This window comes from Ceratotherium simum, chromosome 26 (assembly GCF_057802395.1).
Source record: "Ceratotherium simum simum isolate JZ-2026a chromosome 26, ASM5780239v1, whole genome shotgun sequence".
Taxonomy (NCBI): domain Eukaryota; kingdom Metazoa; phylum Chordata; class Mammalia; order Perissodactyla; family Rhinocerotidae; genus Ceratotherium; species Ceratotherium simum.
Window position 1 is genome coordinate 38,257,058 of NC_141925.1, and position 14,162 is coordinate 38,271,219.

General features: G+C 37.6%; 1 protein-coding gene across 1 annotated transcript in view; it reads right to left on the reverse strand.

Annotated features, from left to right (window-relative positions):
• SMURF1 (SMAD specific E3 ubiquitin protein ligase 1) overlaps window positions 1–14,162 on the reverse strand; it is a 127,453-nt gene that overhangs the window by 24,483 nt on the left and 88,808 nt on the right. The window contains exons 3-8 of the mRNA XM_087449237.1: window positions 11,016–11,090; window positions 5,422–5,460; window positions 4,153–4,261; window positions 1,912–2,045; window positions 1,695–1,760; window positions 383–458 (exon numbers count right to left, since the gene is read on the reverse strand). Of these exons, the coding sequence (XP_087305363.1) occupies window positions 383–458; window positions 1,695–1,760; window positions 1,912–2,045; window positions 4,153–4,261; window positions 5,422–5,460; window positions 11,016–11,090 (499 nt within the window). The remainder of the gene's footprint in view (window positions 1–382; window positions 459–1,694; window positions 1,761–1,911; window positions 2,046–4,152; window positions 4,262–5,421; window positions 5,461–11,015; window positions 11,091–14,162) is intronic.

The window sequence follows — 14,162 nt, forward strand, 5'->3', positions numbered from 1 at the left end:
AGTTTTTGATGGTTTTTATCGGTGGTTTTTTTTTTCAGTGTTTGAAGTTTTTTTTTCCTCCCTGTATCATTATGAACTCAAGGATTTTTAATATATTTGATGTATTTCAATCCATTGCAGTTATAATTCTTATTGATGCTCAAACTGTCCCATCTTTGGCCAGTGGGAACCTCTTTAAATAGGATCCTGAGTCTTTTGGGCACCAACCCACTAGTCTTACAGCTTCCTTTATAGACGAGGAAACTGGATCCCAGTTTTATCCCAAAGTCCTTTCCTGCATCTCAAGCATTCAGCACAGTGAAAAGGTGTGAAGGATACTTTCAAAAACAGCGAGAGCCTAAGGCAGCAGAGAACTCAGCAGCATCGCCACGGGGATACGTACCCTTCATTTTCTAACAGTCCTCTGCAGTCTACCACAGACCCTCCAGTGCCTATTCTGTCTCGTGTCTGTAAACTGACTAAAACAGAAAAGAATGTCTTGCATTAAAATCCAGTGGTATTTTATACAATTGTAATACAGTGAGCCATTGTGAATGTATAATATACGTACAATATTATGAAAAAAGTGAGGCATAGGTATATACATACACACATATATTCCTATGCTTTCAAGTACGAAGCATTTTACTCCAGTAGTTGCAACCACCACATACTGCTTCGAACATTCCTTGTAAATGTGGAGCAGGAAGAGGTGCTGTGTTTTTCACGCTCTCCACAAAAATAACAGAATACGATATTCACTTCCTCTAAGTTACCTTATTTTTAAGAAGATTTTGACTTATGTTTAATAAGGACACAGAGAGCACTTTCAGTATTTGCGAAGTCTAGATGGATCTAAATATTTTCTATCCCTGCTATGAACCACAAACACATTTATAAAGTTGCTTCCAGTCATTTGTTCTTCCCCTCGACATCCTTCCACAAAGAAAAGAAGAAATCACAAACAGAAGAGTATTAAGTGAGAACTTTTTCATTATGATAGTTTTCAGGATGTATACCCACTGTTCATTTATCTTGGGTCAAGTCTACGTAACACAATACCTAAAACATTCGGGGTCATAAGTCACTCTGGTGTGCTGCTGAAATACTATGTTTTGATTCTTTGCAATGCATACAATCGACATGAGTTACCCTAAAATGCTAATAAAAATGGGGTGGATAATAGGATGAGCTACTTCGATAAATCACTTCCAACAGAATACCTCCAGTCAACACTTTGTAACATTAGCACATTTTATTCTTTCATTCTAAAGAATTCAATCCCCTGACTCTAAAACATCATATTACACGGAAGTCTTCAGAAATTATCTTTGCCTTTTTCATATACGATGGGTCTTTTACATTTACGAAGAAACTACTTCTCAACTCTTGCATATGTGGGCACCATTCTTAGCATCTACACTTGGATAATACAATGACAAATTAATTGTCCATTAATGTGATGACTAAAATTATAATCCTGAATCTTTTTGTCATTTTAACTCAACTTTGAATGACAGGATGAAGGGAATTAGGTAAAATAATAAGAACCACCCAAGATGAAACTTTTTAGTACTAAAGAGATGGCCCCGTTTGTGGTTTGTCCTTCAAAGTATGTCACCACTGTCAGTGCCCACATGTGTTTTCTCAGTGATGAAGAGTTGAATATTAAGTTCTGTAAAAGCATCTCTTTATACAGAGGAGAAAGTTCTTACCCACTATTTGGCCACGAACTGCATCAGTATCTGAGGGATTTAGTTTGCATAGATCCAAACGCTGGTCTGCAAACAAACAATTCAAAACTTAACCCAGGGAAATGTTAACTAGAGAGGAAGGCAGGAATTCTGTATTCAGTATTCGAAAAATAAAAAAATGATGCCTCATAAGCCTTCTTCAGTTGCATTAAGAGGCAGAAAAGCGTTTGGTTCTTACATCCAGTATCTTTTAATCTGCTGATGACGTTGGAGAGCAGCCGCACACAGCCCAGGAAGCCAGCTCCCTGCTTCTTGTGAATTTTCTTGTGGTTCCACACGCTGATGGTTATAGAATCGGTTTTCCCAACATATCTGAAAACAACATGCAAACTCATTTTCATTGTATTTCTGAATTATGAGAGCCCACTGAGATTTTATTTGATTAACTTGTGAGTACAGATGAATCCTTTTAAGGCAATATTGGCTCTATATCCACATGTAACAGGCACTCCATAAATATACGTCTACTAACTTCAGTGGGCTGGGAAAAGGACCACCACCGGTTATATAAGAAGCAAATGTAGATAACCACATGATGATAACAATCTTATAACAGAGATTTACTATATTTTAATTGTTCCAAAGGACAATGACATGATTCATTAATTCCTCCCAACTAGACTCAATATAGAATACTAGTTTGCAACAAGGGCCTCCTTATAAACCCATAGACCCATCCAAAGCACACTAAAGGGTTCTAACTCATACATTAAACCCCCACTTACCCTCAAGGCAAATCAACCATAGAGGGGAGCTTTCAGGACAAGGATTAACAACCACTTTCCAGGCTACTTAATGGTACCTTAGTCTAACTGAACTTGAGTCTGAGAATCCAACTACTAAAACTCCCACCCAAACCCAGTACAATTTGTGTTAATAAAAACCAATAATCACTCAGTATTACTTTGACGAAAATTTCTTAGCAGGGATATGAAAACATACTTATAAAATAATGGTTTTCAAAGTGCAGTAGATTTTATGAATGAATATAAGAAATTGTCTGATGGTACGTAGGCTTATATACATTCACACCAAACTATATATTTTCTTGCATAAAATACATTTGTACTAGCAAAGGCAAAACTTTTAAAAATGAACAGATATATGATAATATATATTTGCATAATAAATATGTATAATAATAATGCATTTTTATCTTTTAACAATTTATTTTGTCTCATTTTAAATTGTACACTTCATGAGCATTAAGTACATTCACAATGCTCTGCATCCATCACCACTGTCTGGTTCAGAATATTTCATTCTCCAAAAGGAAACCTTGTTTTAAAAGCACTCACTCCCCATTTCTCCCTCAGGCCCTGGCAACCCCTAATCTGTTTTCTGTCACTGTTTTGTTGTTTTTTTGTTTTATTTATTTATTTATTTTATTGATGTTTTAATAGTTTTTAACATTGTGAAATTTTGGGTTGTACATTTTTGTTTGTCCATCACCATATATATGACTCCCTTCACCCCTTGTGCACACCCCCCACCCCCATTGCCCCTGGTAACCACAATACAGTTTTCTCTGTCCATGTGTTGGTTTATATTCCACATATGAGTGAGATCATACAGTGTTTGTCTTTCTCTTTCTGGCTTACTTCACTTAACATAATACCCTCCAGGCCCATCTGTGTTGTTGCAAACGGGACGATTTTGTCTTTTTTTATGGCTGAGTAGTATTCCATGGTATATATATACCACATTTTCTTGATCCAATCGTCAGTCGAGGGACACTTAGGTTGCTTCCACTTCTTGGCTATAGTGAATAATGTTGCAATGAACATAGGGGTGCATAAGCCTCTTTGGATTGTTGATTTCAGGTTCATTGGATAGATTCCCAGTAATGGGATGGCTGGATCATAGGGTATTTCTATTTTTAATTCTTTGAGGAATCTCCATACCGTTTTCCATAGAGGCTGCACCAGTTTGCATTCCCAAACTATATATTCTCTTGCATAAAATATATTTGTACAAAAAGGCAAAATTTTAAAAAATGAACAGAAATATATATAATAATATATATTTACATAATAAATATGTATAATAATTATGCATTTTTAAAGTAAAAACTCTACAACCAGGTTTGGGGTTTCAATGAAAAATCAGTAGCATAGAGAGCACCTGAGCTATGGCCCTTTTTTCCTGTTAAAATGACCAGGAGATTGAAATGTTTGAGGATCACAGTTACAGAAGCAAACCGTAAAAATCTAGGAAAATGTCAAATGCAAGAACTTTCAAATATATGAATTCTAAAATTAGGCAATATGTATTCATTTGGCCACCCACTTTTGTTATCAATGTGAAGTTAGTAATCCTTTTTTTAAACTTTTATTTTTATTAAATCCTTCTCCTAAAAACTAGATACCCACCTTCCTGCCGCTCCCCAAATTCTATGAGCACAGAATATTCAACTCACAGATCGTAGTGCTGGTTCCACTTCGGGTCCAATGTGTTTTTCACAGTGTCCGTTGAGTGGCACTGCCCAGATCCGTCCACAACAATCTTTGCAAAAGGGTCAGGGAGTCCTAGAGGAGAGGGGACAGCCACACCTGGATGAGACTACAGATCTATCACTGTGACACAGAACACAGTCTTGCAGGCTAAAGGGCGCTTCAAGATCATCTACTTCGGTAAAGATTACCCTGGTACATTTTAGTCTCTAATTTAAGGTTTGTTTCGATCAGCAAAATAAGATAATTCCATTTAGGTTTCTAAGAAAGGCAACCCAGTACGACATCACCGTCAGATTTTTGGAGGCTAGAAAACTATAAAAATAGGCTTAAATTCAAATTTCCATTTCTGATGATCACTAAGGGGGGCAAATTAAATGGAGGAAAAGGTGTCTGTAATTAATTGTATTTATACCTTCTAAAAGATAGTAATACTAGCAATCTTGTTTACTGATCTTTGCTTTATCTATGGAAGCAAGTATTCCCCAAGTCTTAATTCAGTAAGTTCCTAAATGCTGGAGCATGAATCAGACAGGTTTGTGAGATCAGACAGGTGGCCAGGGAAGAGTTTTAGAGTCAGACCTGGATGTGAGCCACCACTCGGGAGCTTCCTAGTTGCCTGAATAAAGCCTGAGAGCCTGCGTTTCGTCATCTCTAAAGTGTGAATAACACCACTGAAGAACTGAGCAGCGTTCTCACGAGCATCAGAGAGTGTGCAGAATTTCATGCTGCAGGCGCCTACTTTATAGTAGGTGAATTTTGTAAGTTAGGGGGTAATTCTTTCCTTGAGAAATGGATCCTCTGTTTATTTTTTACATTTCCTTTAATTACAAGACTTTTAAAATGTGATTTAATTTATAAAATTTAACTAACAATTTTACTCAAACCCAACTATTTCACAGAAAAATGTCTCTTTTCTATTTGAGCTGAGAATGCTTCATCCAGCAGAAAGCAATATATTAATGGGTGGGAAGACAGAGAACACAGGGTGTGGCCGGAACAGGGACTGAGAGAGACAGTTTGTCTTGCATGAGTTATAAATTCTGGGCCTTGAGCTAAGGAGCCTCTTTGTTGTAGTCAACTGGGAAATGAAGTTTGTCAAACCATGAATTTCTGTTCAGTAAAGGGCAGGACTTTTACGAGAATACACCCAGTGTTTTTTAAAAAGTTCAACATTTCAGAAATATGTGAAGAATATTAATATTGTAAGAGAGCAAAAATGGGTGTTTACTTACTGAAGAAGTCTTTCTTTGCAAGGTTCTTGGCACATAATACTAAAACAAATAAAAAATGCTAGGGTTAGCATTTATGGACAAGATTTTCACCAGAGCTAGTTGCTACGGACTGAATTGCGGCCCCCTCCCCCCGCAAATTCCTACATTGAAGCCCTAACCCCCAACACAATGGTATTTGGAGGTGGGGCCTTTGGGAAGTGCTTAGGTTTAGAGGAAGTCATGAGGGGGCTCCTCATGATGGGGTTAGTGCCCTTAGAAGAGACCACAGAGCTTGCTCTCACTCTGCTCTCCATGTGAGGACACACCAAGAAGGCAGCTGTCTACAAGCCAGGAAGAGGGCCCTCACCAAGAACTGAATCTGCTGGCACTTTGATCTTAGGCTTTTCCAGCCTCCAGACTGTGAGAAATAAATGTTTGTTGTTTAAGCCATCTACTCTATGGTATGTTATAGCAGCCCAAACTGACTGAGACACTAGTCTATATTTGCAATAGAAAAAAAAAAATTCTAAAAATTATCTTTGCCAATGATTATCTTTCCGATTTAGTACTACATTAAACAAAACAACCGACAAGTAACTAAAAAGTTTTTTCTCCTCCAATTGGGAATCAATCGTAACAAAATACAAAATATTTTAGTTTAATTTTAAAATCTTACTTAAATACAGACAGATGGATTTATCAATATGCTTCTATAACTGTATAGGACCACATAAATACCAATTCATATTAAGACCTACAGTTTTTCTCTTTATAGCTACTGCTAACAACAACAACAAGAGGAAGGGCGCATTTTTGATATTCTGGTAATACAATTTTGTAAATGTAAACTTTGGTATGTTGGAGAATAGAAAGCAAGGGGAGAGTGACAGAAAACACAGCGACATCATCAGGTGTTGCAAAAAACAAAGGACAAAATTCACGTTAACAATTCAGCACGGGGCCAGCCCCATGGCCTAGTGGTTAAGTTCAGTGCGCTCTGCTTCGGCGGCCTGGGTTCAGTTCCCAGGCGCAGACCTACACCACTCGATGGGGGTCATGCTGTGGTGGTGACCCACATACAAAATAGAGGAAGACTGGCACGGACGTTGGCTCAGGGCAAATCTTCCTCAAGCAAAAAGAGGAAGATTGGCAACAGATGCTAGCTCAGGGCGAATTTTCCTCAGCAAAAAAAAAAGAGAAAAGAAAAAGAATTCAGTATAATGTTGACATACAAAAGGGATGCAATAAATGCTACTGATATTACTATTTTATCAATGAGGTGATATTAATTACTGTTAAGAAATTTTGTCACCAGATCTGTAAGTTGATTAAAACTACTATATCAAGAGAAAATACACCAATGTCTCTTTTCCACTGCTTCACAAATTTTGCTAATTTTTAAGATTATAGTGTTATATTAGGAACTTGTAAATATATTATTTTACAAAAATATATTCATATAATATATATGGTTCTGCAAACTTTTCACTTAGTATATTTTAATATAACTGCTTCATCAAGATATAATTCATATACTATACAATTCATCCATTTAAAGTGTATAATTCGATGGCTTTTAGCATACTCACGGGGTTGTACAATCATCACCACAATCAATTTTAGAACATTTTCATCATCCCCCCAAAATCCTACACCCATTAGCAGTCACTCTTCATCTGGCCTCAAACCCCACCAGTCCTAGGCAACCACTAATCTACTTTATGTCTTTATGTCTCTGTGGATTTGCCTATTTGCACATCTCATATAAATGGAATCATATAATATGTGGTATTTTATGACTGGCTTCTTTCATTTAGCATAATGTTTTTAAAGTTCATCCATGTCATAGCATGAATCAGTACTTCATTCCTTTTCAGAACTGAGTAATATTCCATTGTATGGATGTACCACATTTTCTTTATCCATTTATCAGCTGGTGGACATTTGGGTTGTTTCCACTTTTTGGCTATTGTGAATAATGCTGTACAAGTTGTTGTGTAGACATATATTTTATTTCTCTTGTTGTAAACCTATGAATGGAGTTGCTAAATTATATGTTTAACATTTTAGGAACTGCCAGATTGTTTCTACAGCATCTGCACCATTTGATATTCCCACCAGAAGTTCTGATTTCTCCACATCCTCACTAATACTTATTATCTGTCTCTGTGGTTTTAATTTACATTTCTCTGATCACTAATGATTTTGAGCATCTTTTCATGTGCTTATTAGCTATTGGTATATCTTCTTTGGAGAAATTTCTATTTAGATTGTGTTGCCCATTTCTTTTTTTTTTGCTGAGCAAGATTCGCCCTGAGCTAACATCTGTGGCCAATTTTCCTCTTTTTGTGCTTGAGGAAGATTAGCCCTGAGCTAACATCTGTGCCAATCTTCCTCTAAGTTTTGTATGTGGGTCACCTGCCACAGCATGGTTGACACGTGGTGTAGGTCCATGCCTGGGATCCGAACCTGTGAACCCGGGCCACCGAAGCAGAGCGCGCTGAACTTAACCACTACGCCACGGGGCCGGCCCCTGTTTTGCCCATTTCTTAATTGGGTTATTTGCCTTTTTATTAATGAGTTGTGAGAATTCTTTAAATAGTCTAAATACCCCTATCTATAGATATCTCTCTATATAAATATCTACATATCTACAGATAAGATATCCTTATCACATACATGGTTTGCAAATATTCTCCCATTCTGTGAGTTGTCTTTCCACTTACTTGATGGTGTTCTTCAAGCACCAAAGTTTTTAATTTTGATGAAGTCCAATTTATCTATTTTCTTTGGTTGCTTGTGCTTTTGGTGTCATGTCTAAGAAGGCTTTGCCTAACCAAAAGTCTTAAAGATTTACTCCTGTATTTTCTTCTAAGAGTTTTATACTTTTGGGTTTTTTATACTTTTAGCTCTTAAATAGACATTTAGGTCTATGATCTATTTTGAGTTCATTTTTGTGTGTGATGTGAAGAAAGGGTCCAAGTTCATTCCTTTGCATTCAGTTGTACCAGCACCATTTGTTGAAAGACTATTCTTTCCCCATTGACTTTTCACCCTTGCTGAAAATCAATTCACTATAAATGTGAGAGCTTATTTGTGGTCTCTCAGTTCTATTCCGTTGATCTACATGTCTCTCCTCATGCCATGACCACACTGTCTTGATTACTCTCTTGGTCTGTTAGGGCTGCTATAACAAAATACTATAGACTGGGTAGCTTACAAACAACGAACATTTATTTCTCACAGTTCTGGAGGCCGAAAGTCTGAGATCATGGTGCCAGCATAGTTGGGTGAGGGCTCTCTTCCAGGTTGCAGACTTCTTGTTGTATCCTCACACGGCAGAAGGGACTAGGGATCTCTCTGGAGTCTTATACGGCACTAATCCCACTCATTAGGGTTCCACCATCATGATTTAAGTGTCTCCCACAGGCCCCACCTACTAATATCACCACCTTTGGGGGTTAGGATTTCAATGTATGAATTTTGGGGGGGGGACACAAACATTTAGACCATAGTAATTACCATAGTTTTGCAGTAAGTTTTGAAATTGGGAAGCATCAGCCCTCCACTTTGTTCTTTTTCAAGATTGTTTTAGCTATTCTGGATGTATTAAATTGTTATATGAATTTTAGCATCAGCCTGTCAATTTCTGCAAAACAGCCACCTAGGATTTTGATAGGGATTTCACCAAATCTGTAGGTGAATTTGGGGACTACTGTCATCTTAACAATATTAAATCTTCTAATCCATAGACATGAGGTATCCTCCTATTTATTTAGGTATTCTTTAGTTTTAACTTGGTTTTGTAATTTTCAGAGTATAAGGTTTGTACTTCTTTTATTAAACTTATTTTATTCTTTTTGATGCTATTGCAAATGGAATTGTTTTCTCAATTTCATTTTCAGGTTGTCCATTTCTAGTGTACAGAAGTACAACTGATTTTTGTATATTCAACTTGTGTCTTGCAACTTTGTTGAACTCATTTATTAGCTTTTTTTGTGTGTGTGTGAGGAAGATCAGCCCTGAGCTAACATCCATGCTAATCCTCCTCTTTTTGCTGAGGAAGACCGGCTCTGAGCTAACATCTATTGCCAATCCTCCTCCATTTTTTTTTTCCCTTTTTCTCCCCAAAGCCCCAGTAGATAGTTGTACATCATAGTTGCACATCCTTCTAGTTGCTGTATGTGGGACGCGGCCTCAGCACGGCCGGAGAGGCAGTGCGTCGGTGCGTGCCCGGGATCCGAACCCCGGCCCGCCAGCAGCAGAGCGCGCGCACTTAACTGCTAAGCCACGGGGCCAGCCCACATTTATTAGCTTTAATATCTTTTTTTGTATTCTTTTGAATTTTCTATATATAAGATTATATCATCTGCAAATAGAGAGAGTTTTACTTCTTCCTTTCCAATCTGGATGCCTTTTCTTTCTTTTTCTTGCCTAACTGCCCAAGATCTCCTATACAACAGAAGGTGTGGGCATCCTTGTCTTGTTTCTGATCTTAGGGGGAAAGCATTCAGTCTTTCAACTATTGAGTATGATGTTAGCTGTGGGTTTTTTGTAGATGCCCTTTATTAGGTTGGGAAAGTTTCCTTCTGATCCTGGTTTGCCGCATGTTTTTATCACGAAGGGGTGTTAGCTTTTGTCAAATGCTTTTTCTGCACCTATTGAGATGATTGTCCTTTATCTATTGATATGACGTAGCACATTAATTGATTTTCAGATGTTAAACCAACCCTGCATTCTGAGATAAATTCTACTTAGGTATCCTTTTAATGTGCTGCTGTATTCAGTTTGCTAATATTTTGTCACGGTTATATTCATAAGGGATACTGGTCTGTAGTTTTCCTTTTCTGTGTTGTCTTTTTTTGTATCAGGGCAATATTGACCTCATAAAATGAGTTGGCAAGTGTTCCTTCTTGTTCTATTTTATTTTATTTTTTTTTGGAAGAGTTTGTGAAGAATTGGTACACATTCTTCTTTAACATTTAGCAGAATTCACCAGTAAGCCATCTAGGCCTGGGCTTTTCTTTGCAGGAAGTGTTTTCAATTACTAATCCAATCTCTTTACTTTTTATAGGTCTATTCAGATTTTCCATTTCTTCTTGAACCAGCTTTGGCAGTTTGGCTTTCTAAAAATTTGTCAATTTTGGGCCAGCCCCGTGGCTTAGCGGTTAGGTGCGTGTGCTCCGCTGCTGGCGGCCCAGGTTCGGATCCCGGGTGTGCACTGACGCGCCGCTTCTCCGGCCATGCTGAGGCCGTGTCCCACATACAGCAACTAGAAGGATGTGCAGCTATGACATACAACTATCTACTGGGGCTTTGGGGGAAAAATTAATTAATTAATTAAAAAAAATAAAAGTGAAGAAAGATGAAAACAGGGACAAGACAAGGGTGTCCACTCTCATCACTCTTATTCAACTAAGTACTGGAGGTTCTGGCCAGAGCAATTAGGCAAGAAAAAGGAATAAAAGGAATCTAAATAGGCAACGAAGAAGTGAAACTCTCGCTGTTTGTAGATGACATGATCTTATATATAGAAAACCCTAAAGAATCCATTGGAAAAATATTAGAAATAATCAACAACTACAGCCAAGTGGCAGGGTACAAAATCAACTTACAGAAATCAGTTGCATTTCTATATACCAACGACGAACTAACAGAAAGAGAACTCAAGAAGACAATCCCATTTACAACTGCAACAAGAAGAATAAAATATTTTTAAAAATAAATAAATAAAATAAAAATTTGTCAATTTCATCTAAGTTATCAATTTGTTGGCATACAGTTGTTTACAGCATTCCCTGATAATCCTCTTTATTTCGGTATAGTTGGTAGTAATAGTTCCTCTTCAGCATAATCTTTACACCCTTCCTTTCCAATGGCAATATATGTGTACATATATATTCACATATACACACACACTCTTCAGTCTATTTTGTGGATAGATCATAATTTATTACAGCTCCTGCTGGTGTTTTACTTCTTGTTCCTCTAATTACAAAATTAATACATTACTTATAAAAAATGAAAACTTGGAAATGTATAAACAGAAAATGCATGCCCCGAAATTCATCATTACTCTTTGTTCAGCATTTTCCTGGCTAGTCTCACATACTTACTTTTCCCATTGAACTTTAGAATCATTTTGAGCCAGTTAAAAAAATTAACTCATAAATAAATTTAAGGGGAATTTACCTCTTTACAATATTGAGTATTCCCATTCTTGAATGTAGTTAATCATCCATTTATTAAGTTCTTTAATGCCTGTCTTTAAACATTAAGTGAGGTTTTAAAGTATTTCATTACAGTTTTCCACATTTCTAACTGGGTTTACTCTTAAGTGTTCTGGATTTTGTCACTATCATGAATCTCAGGAGGGTTCCTCTCGCTGCATTTTCTAAATGTTATTTGGATATAGGAAAGCCATCAATTTTCTTAAGTTAATTTAAAGTCAGCCATCTTTTTCAACTCTCTTCAAATGGGCCTGTGATGTTCTCTTTCCTTCACTTGCCTTTTCTTTCTCACAGCTTTGAATGTCTCAAATGCTCTCATATTAAATTCAAAGTGTCCAAAACTGAAGTTAAAATCTTCCCACTCCGCCTCAAACCCTGGTCCTCTCCGCAGATTCATTACTTCAGAGACCACCAGCAACACCCATCAACTGCACAAGCCAGAAATCTGTGTGTCATCCTTATACTTCTCAATCTCTCTCAAACCATCTCCACCCTTGTTCAAGCTCCCAACACTAGCTATCACCAAGTAATCTGTTCAAGATTTAAATCTCCTCATGTCTCTTTCCTTTTAAAAAATTCCACAGTCGCTTCCCATTGCACAACTCCAGACCTGTCATGCTCTGCCCCCAACCAACCTCACCTCCCCAGCCTCCAAGATTATCTGCCAGCTCTGGGCCCTGGTTTTTCTGAGGTGCTGGTGCTGGACTGCTTCTGACTGGAAGAATTCTGGTAACATCTCAGAAAGATTAATCTTTGTTCATATTTACAAGACTGGCAATGTTTTAATTTAAGGCTCACTCCAGCGGAATTTGGTTACGTCACAAAGTGGAGAAGGTCTCAATAGTGTCAGCACAAAGAGAATTTTGCCTCAATTTTGTGCAAAGATGCTTTAGGATCATACTGAATCTACTTTAGTTAAAGGCATACAATTTCTCCCACTAGAATAATTTTGTGATCTTGAGATAGAATTCTCTTTGTCTACTCTAGGAGATATAATGATAAAAGATAATTTATTACACAGCATAAAATCCCACTCTGTCTAGATATACCACTTATTTTTAAACAAGTATGTGATACACCAATTATGAGTGAGTTTCTGGGGATACCACAATGAACAAAAGAGACATTTACTCTTACAAAAAATGAAGCTTATTTTTTCGGTGTAGACCAGGCATGGCTGCTTCAACTCCAACTCTCAAGTGCTCTCTACTTTGGACAAATCATGTCTCTTACATCCTATAATTTCCTAATCACGTACCATAGTTTCCTCATGTTGGGGATAAAGTAAGAGTAAATTACATGATGTTCACTTAGCATCTGAAAATACACGGAAGGGAATTGTTTTGCTAACTTGAGGTAAATTCAATTAGTAAGTCAAGCTTCTTTACCAGGTCCCTCACAAAAGCATAGGGTCCCCAAAATACTATTTGTGGTTTCACCCACTCCCAGGATAAGCTACATCAACACAAATTTAGTACTTTATTATATCATCTTAAGAAATTTTCCATTTTTTGGGTTTTTTCCCCCGGTTTTAATGAGAATTGGTTGACATACAAGAAATTTTCTAATTTGTGTCAATACTTCACACTATTTTTCTATTCTCCAAGGCTAGAAACTTTGGCTGTAATTTTTATTCCTCCCTCCTCTTATATTTATATGTGTCACCACATCCTACCTTCTCTTTCTTCCAACTGTCTCTTGAATTTGTCCTTCCCCTGCTTTTGTACTCACTCTCCTAGTCTTGGCTTCACCTACTCACAGCTTAATCTAAGAGCAGTGCGCCCTTCCTAACTCAAGCCTCTCCATTCACATTACACTTAGCCACCAGATTAGTCTTCTGAAATGCCATTTTCCTGTTCTGAGGCTCAAAAGACTCCAATGGCTCTGCCTTGTATTTACTGCAAATCTGTTTCTCCCTGGGTTTTAAAGTGTCCCATTCTCTAGTATCACCTTTATTTCCCACATTCTTCAAAGCGTAGTTGGGTTCATTCCCCGCTTCCATCCGCCCCAACCAGTGCTTCTGCTGGGCGGTCATTCCTGCTCCTCAATCCACCGGACAAGCCCTCTCTCTTCCTGTGCTCTATCTTCTCGAGCCAGGCGAGGCCCACTTTCTCAGTGAAGCCCCATTCAGGCCAGCGTCTCCCAAACGTCACTCTGTGATAACATTTTCACTAGTGCCAAAATGAAAACAGTGAGAACAATATAGTGGGTTTTCATAAAACTGAACTAATTAATTTTAAACACCTGTCCTTTGTCCCAGTGTTATGTCTATTTTTTTCATGTTGAAATATCCTATCTTTAACGAAATGAGGTAACAAAAAATGGTAATAGTTTCAACAGTGACTTGGCAAAATAAAAAGTTGGCAATTTTATGTGGATAGCCTTATTTACATAATGTTTTGACTGCTCCGGGAATCACTAGTCTAACCAGCAGCAATCTGTTGCCTCTTTACTCCTGTTTACTGTCAGAGCCAGAGAGCTGAGTGCTCAATCACTTTTCATACGGGTGGCTTTGCCCCCAGCTAAGTTCCT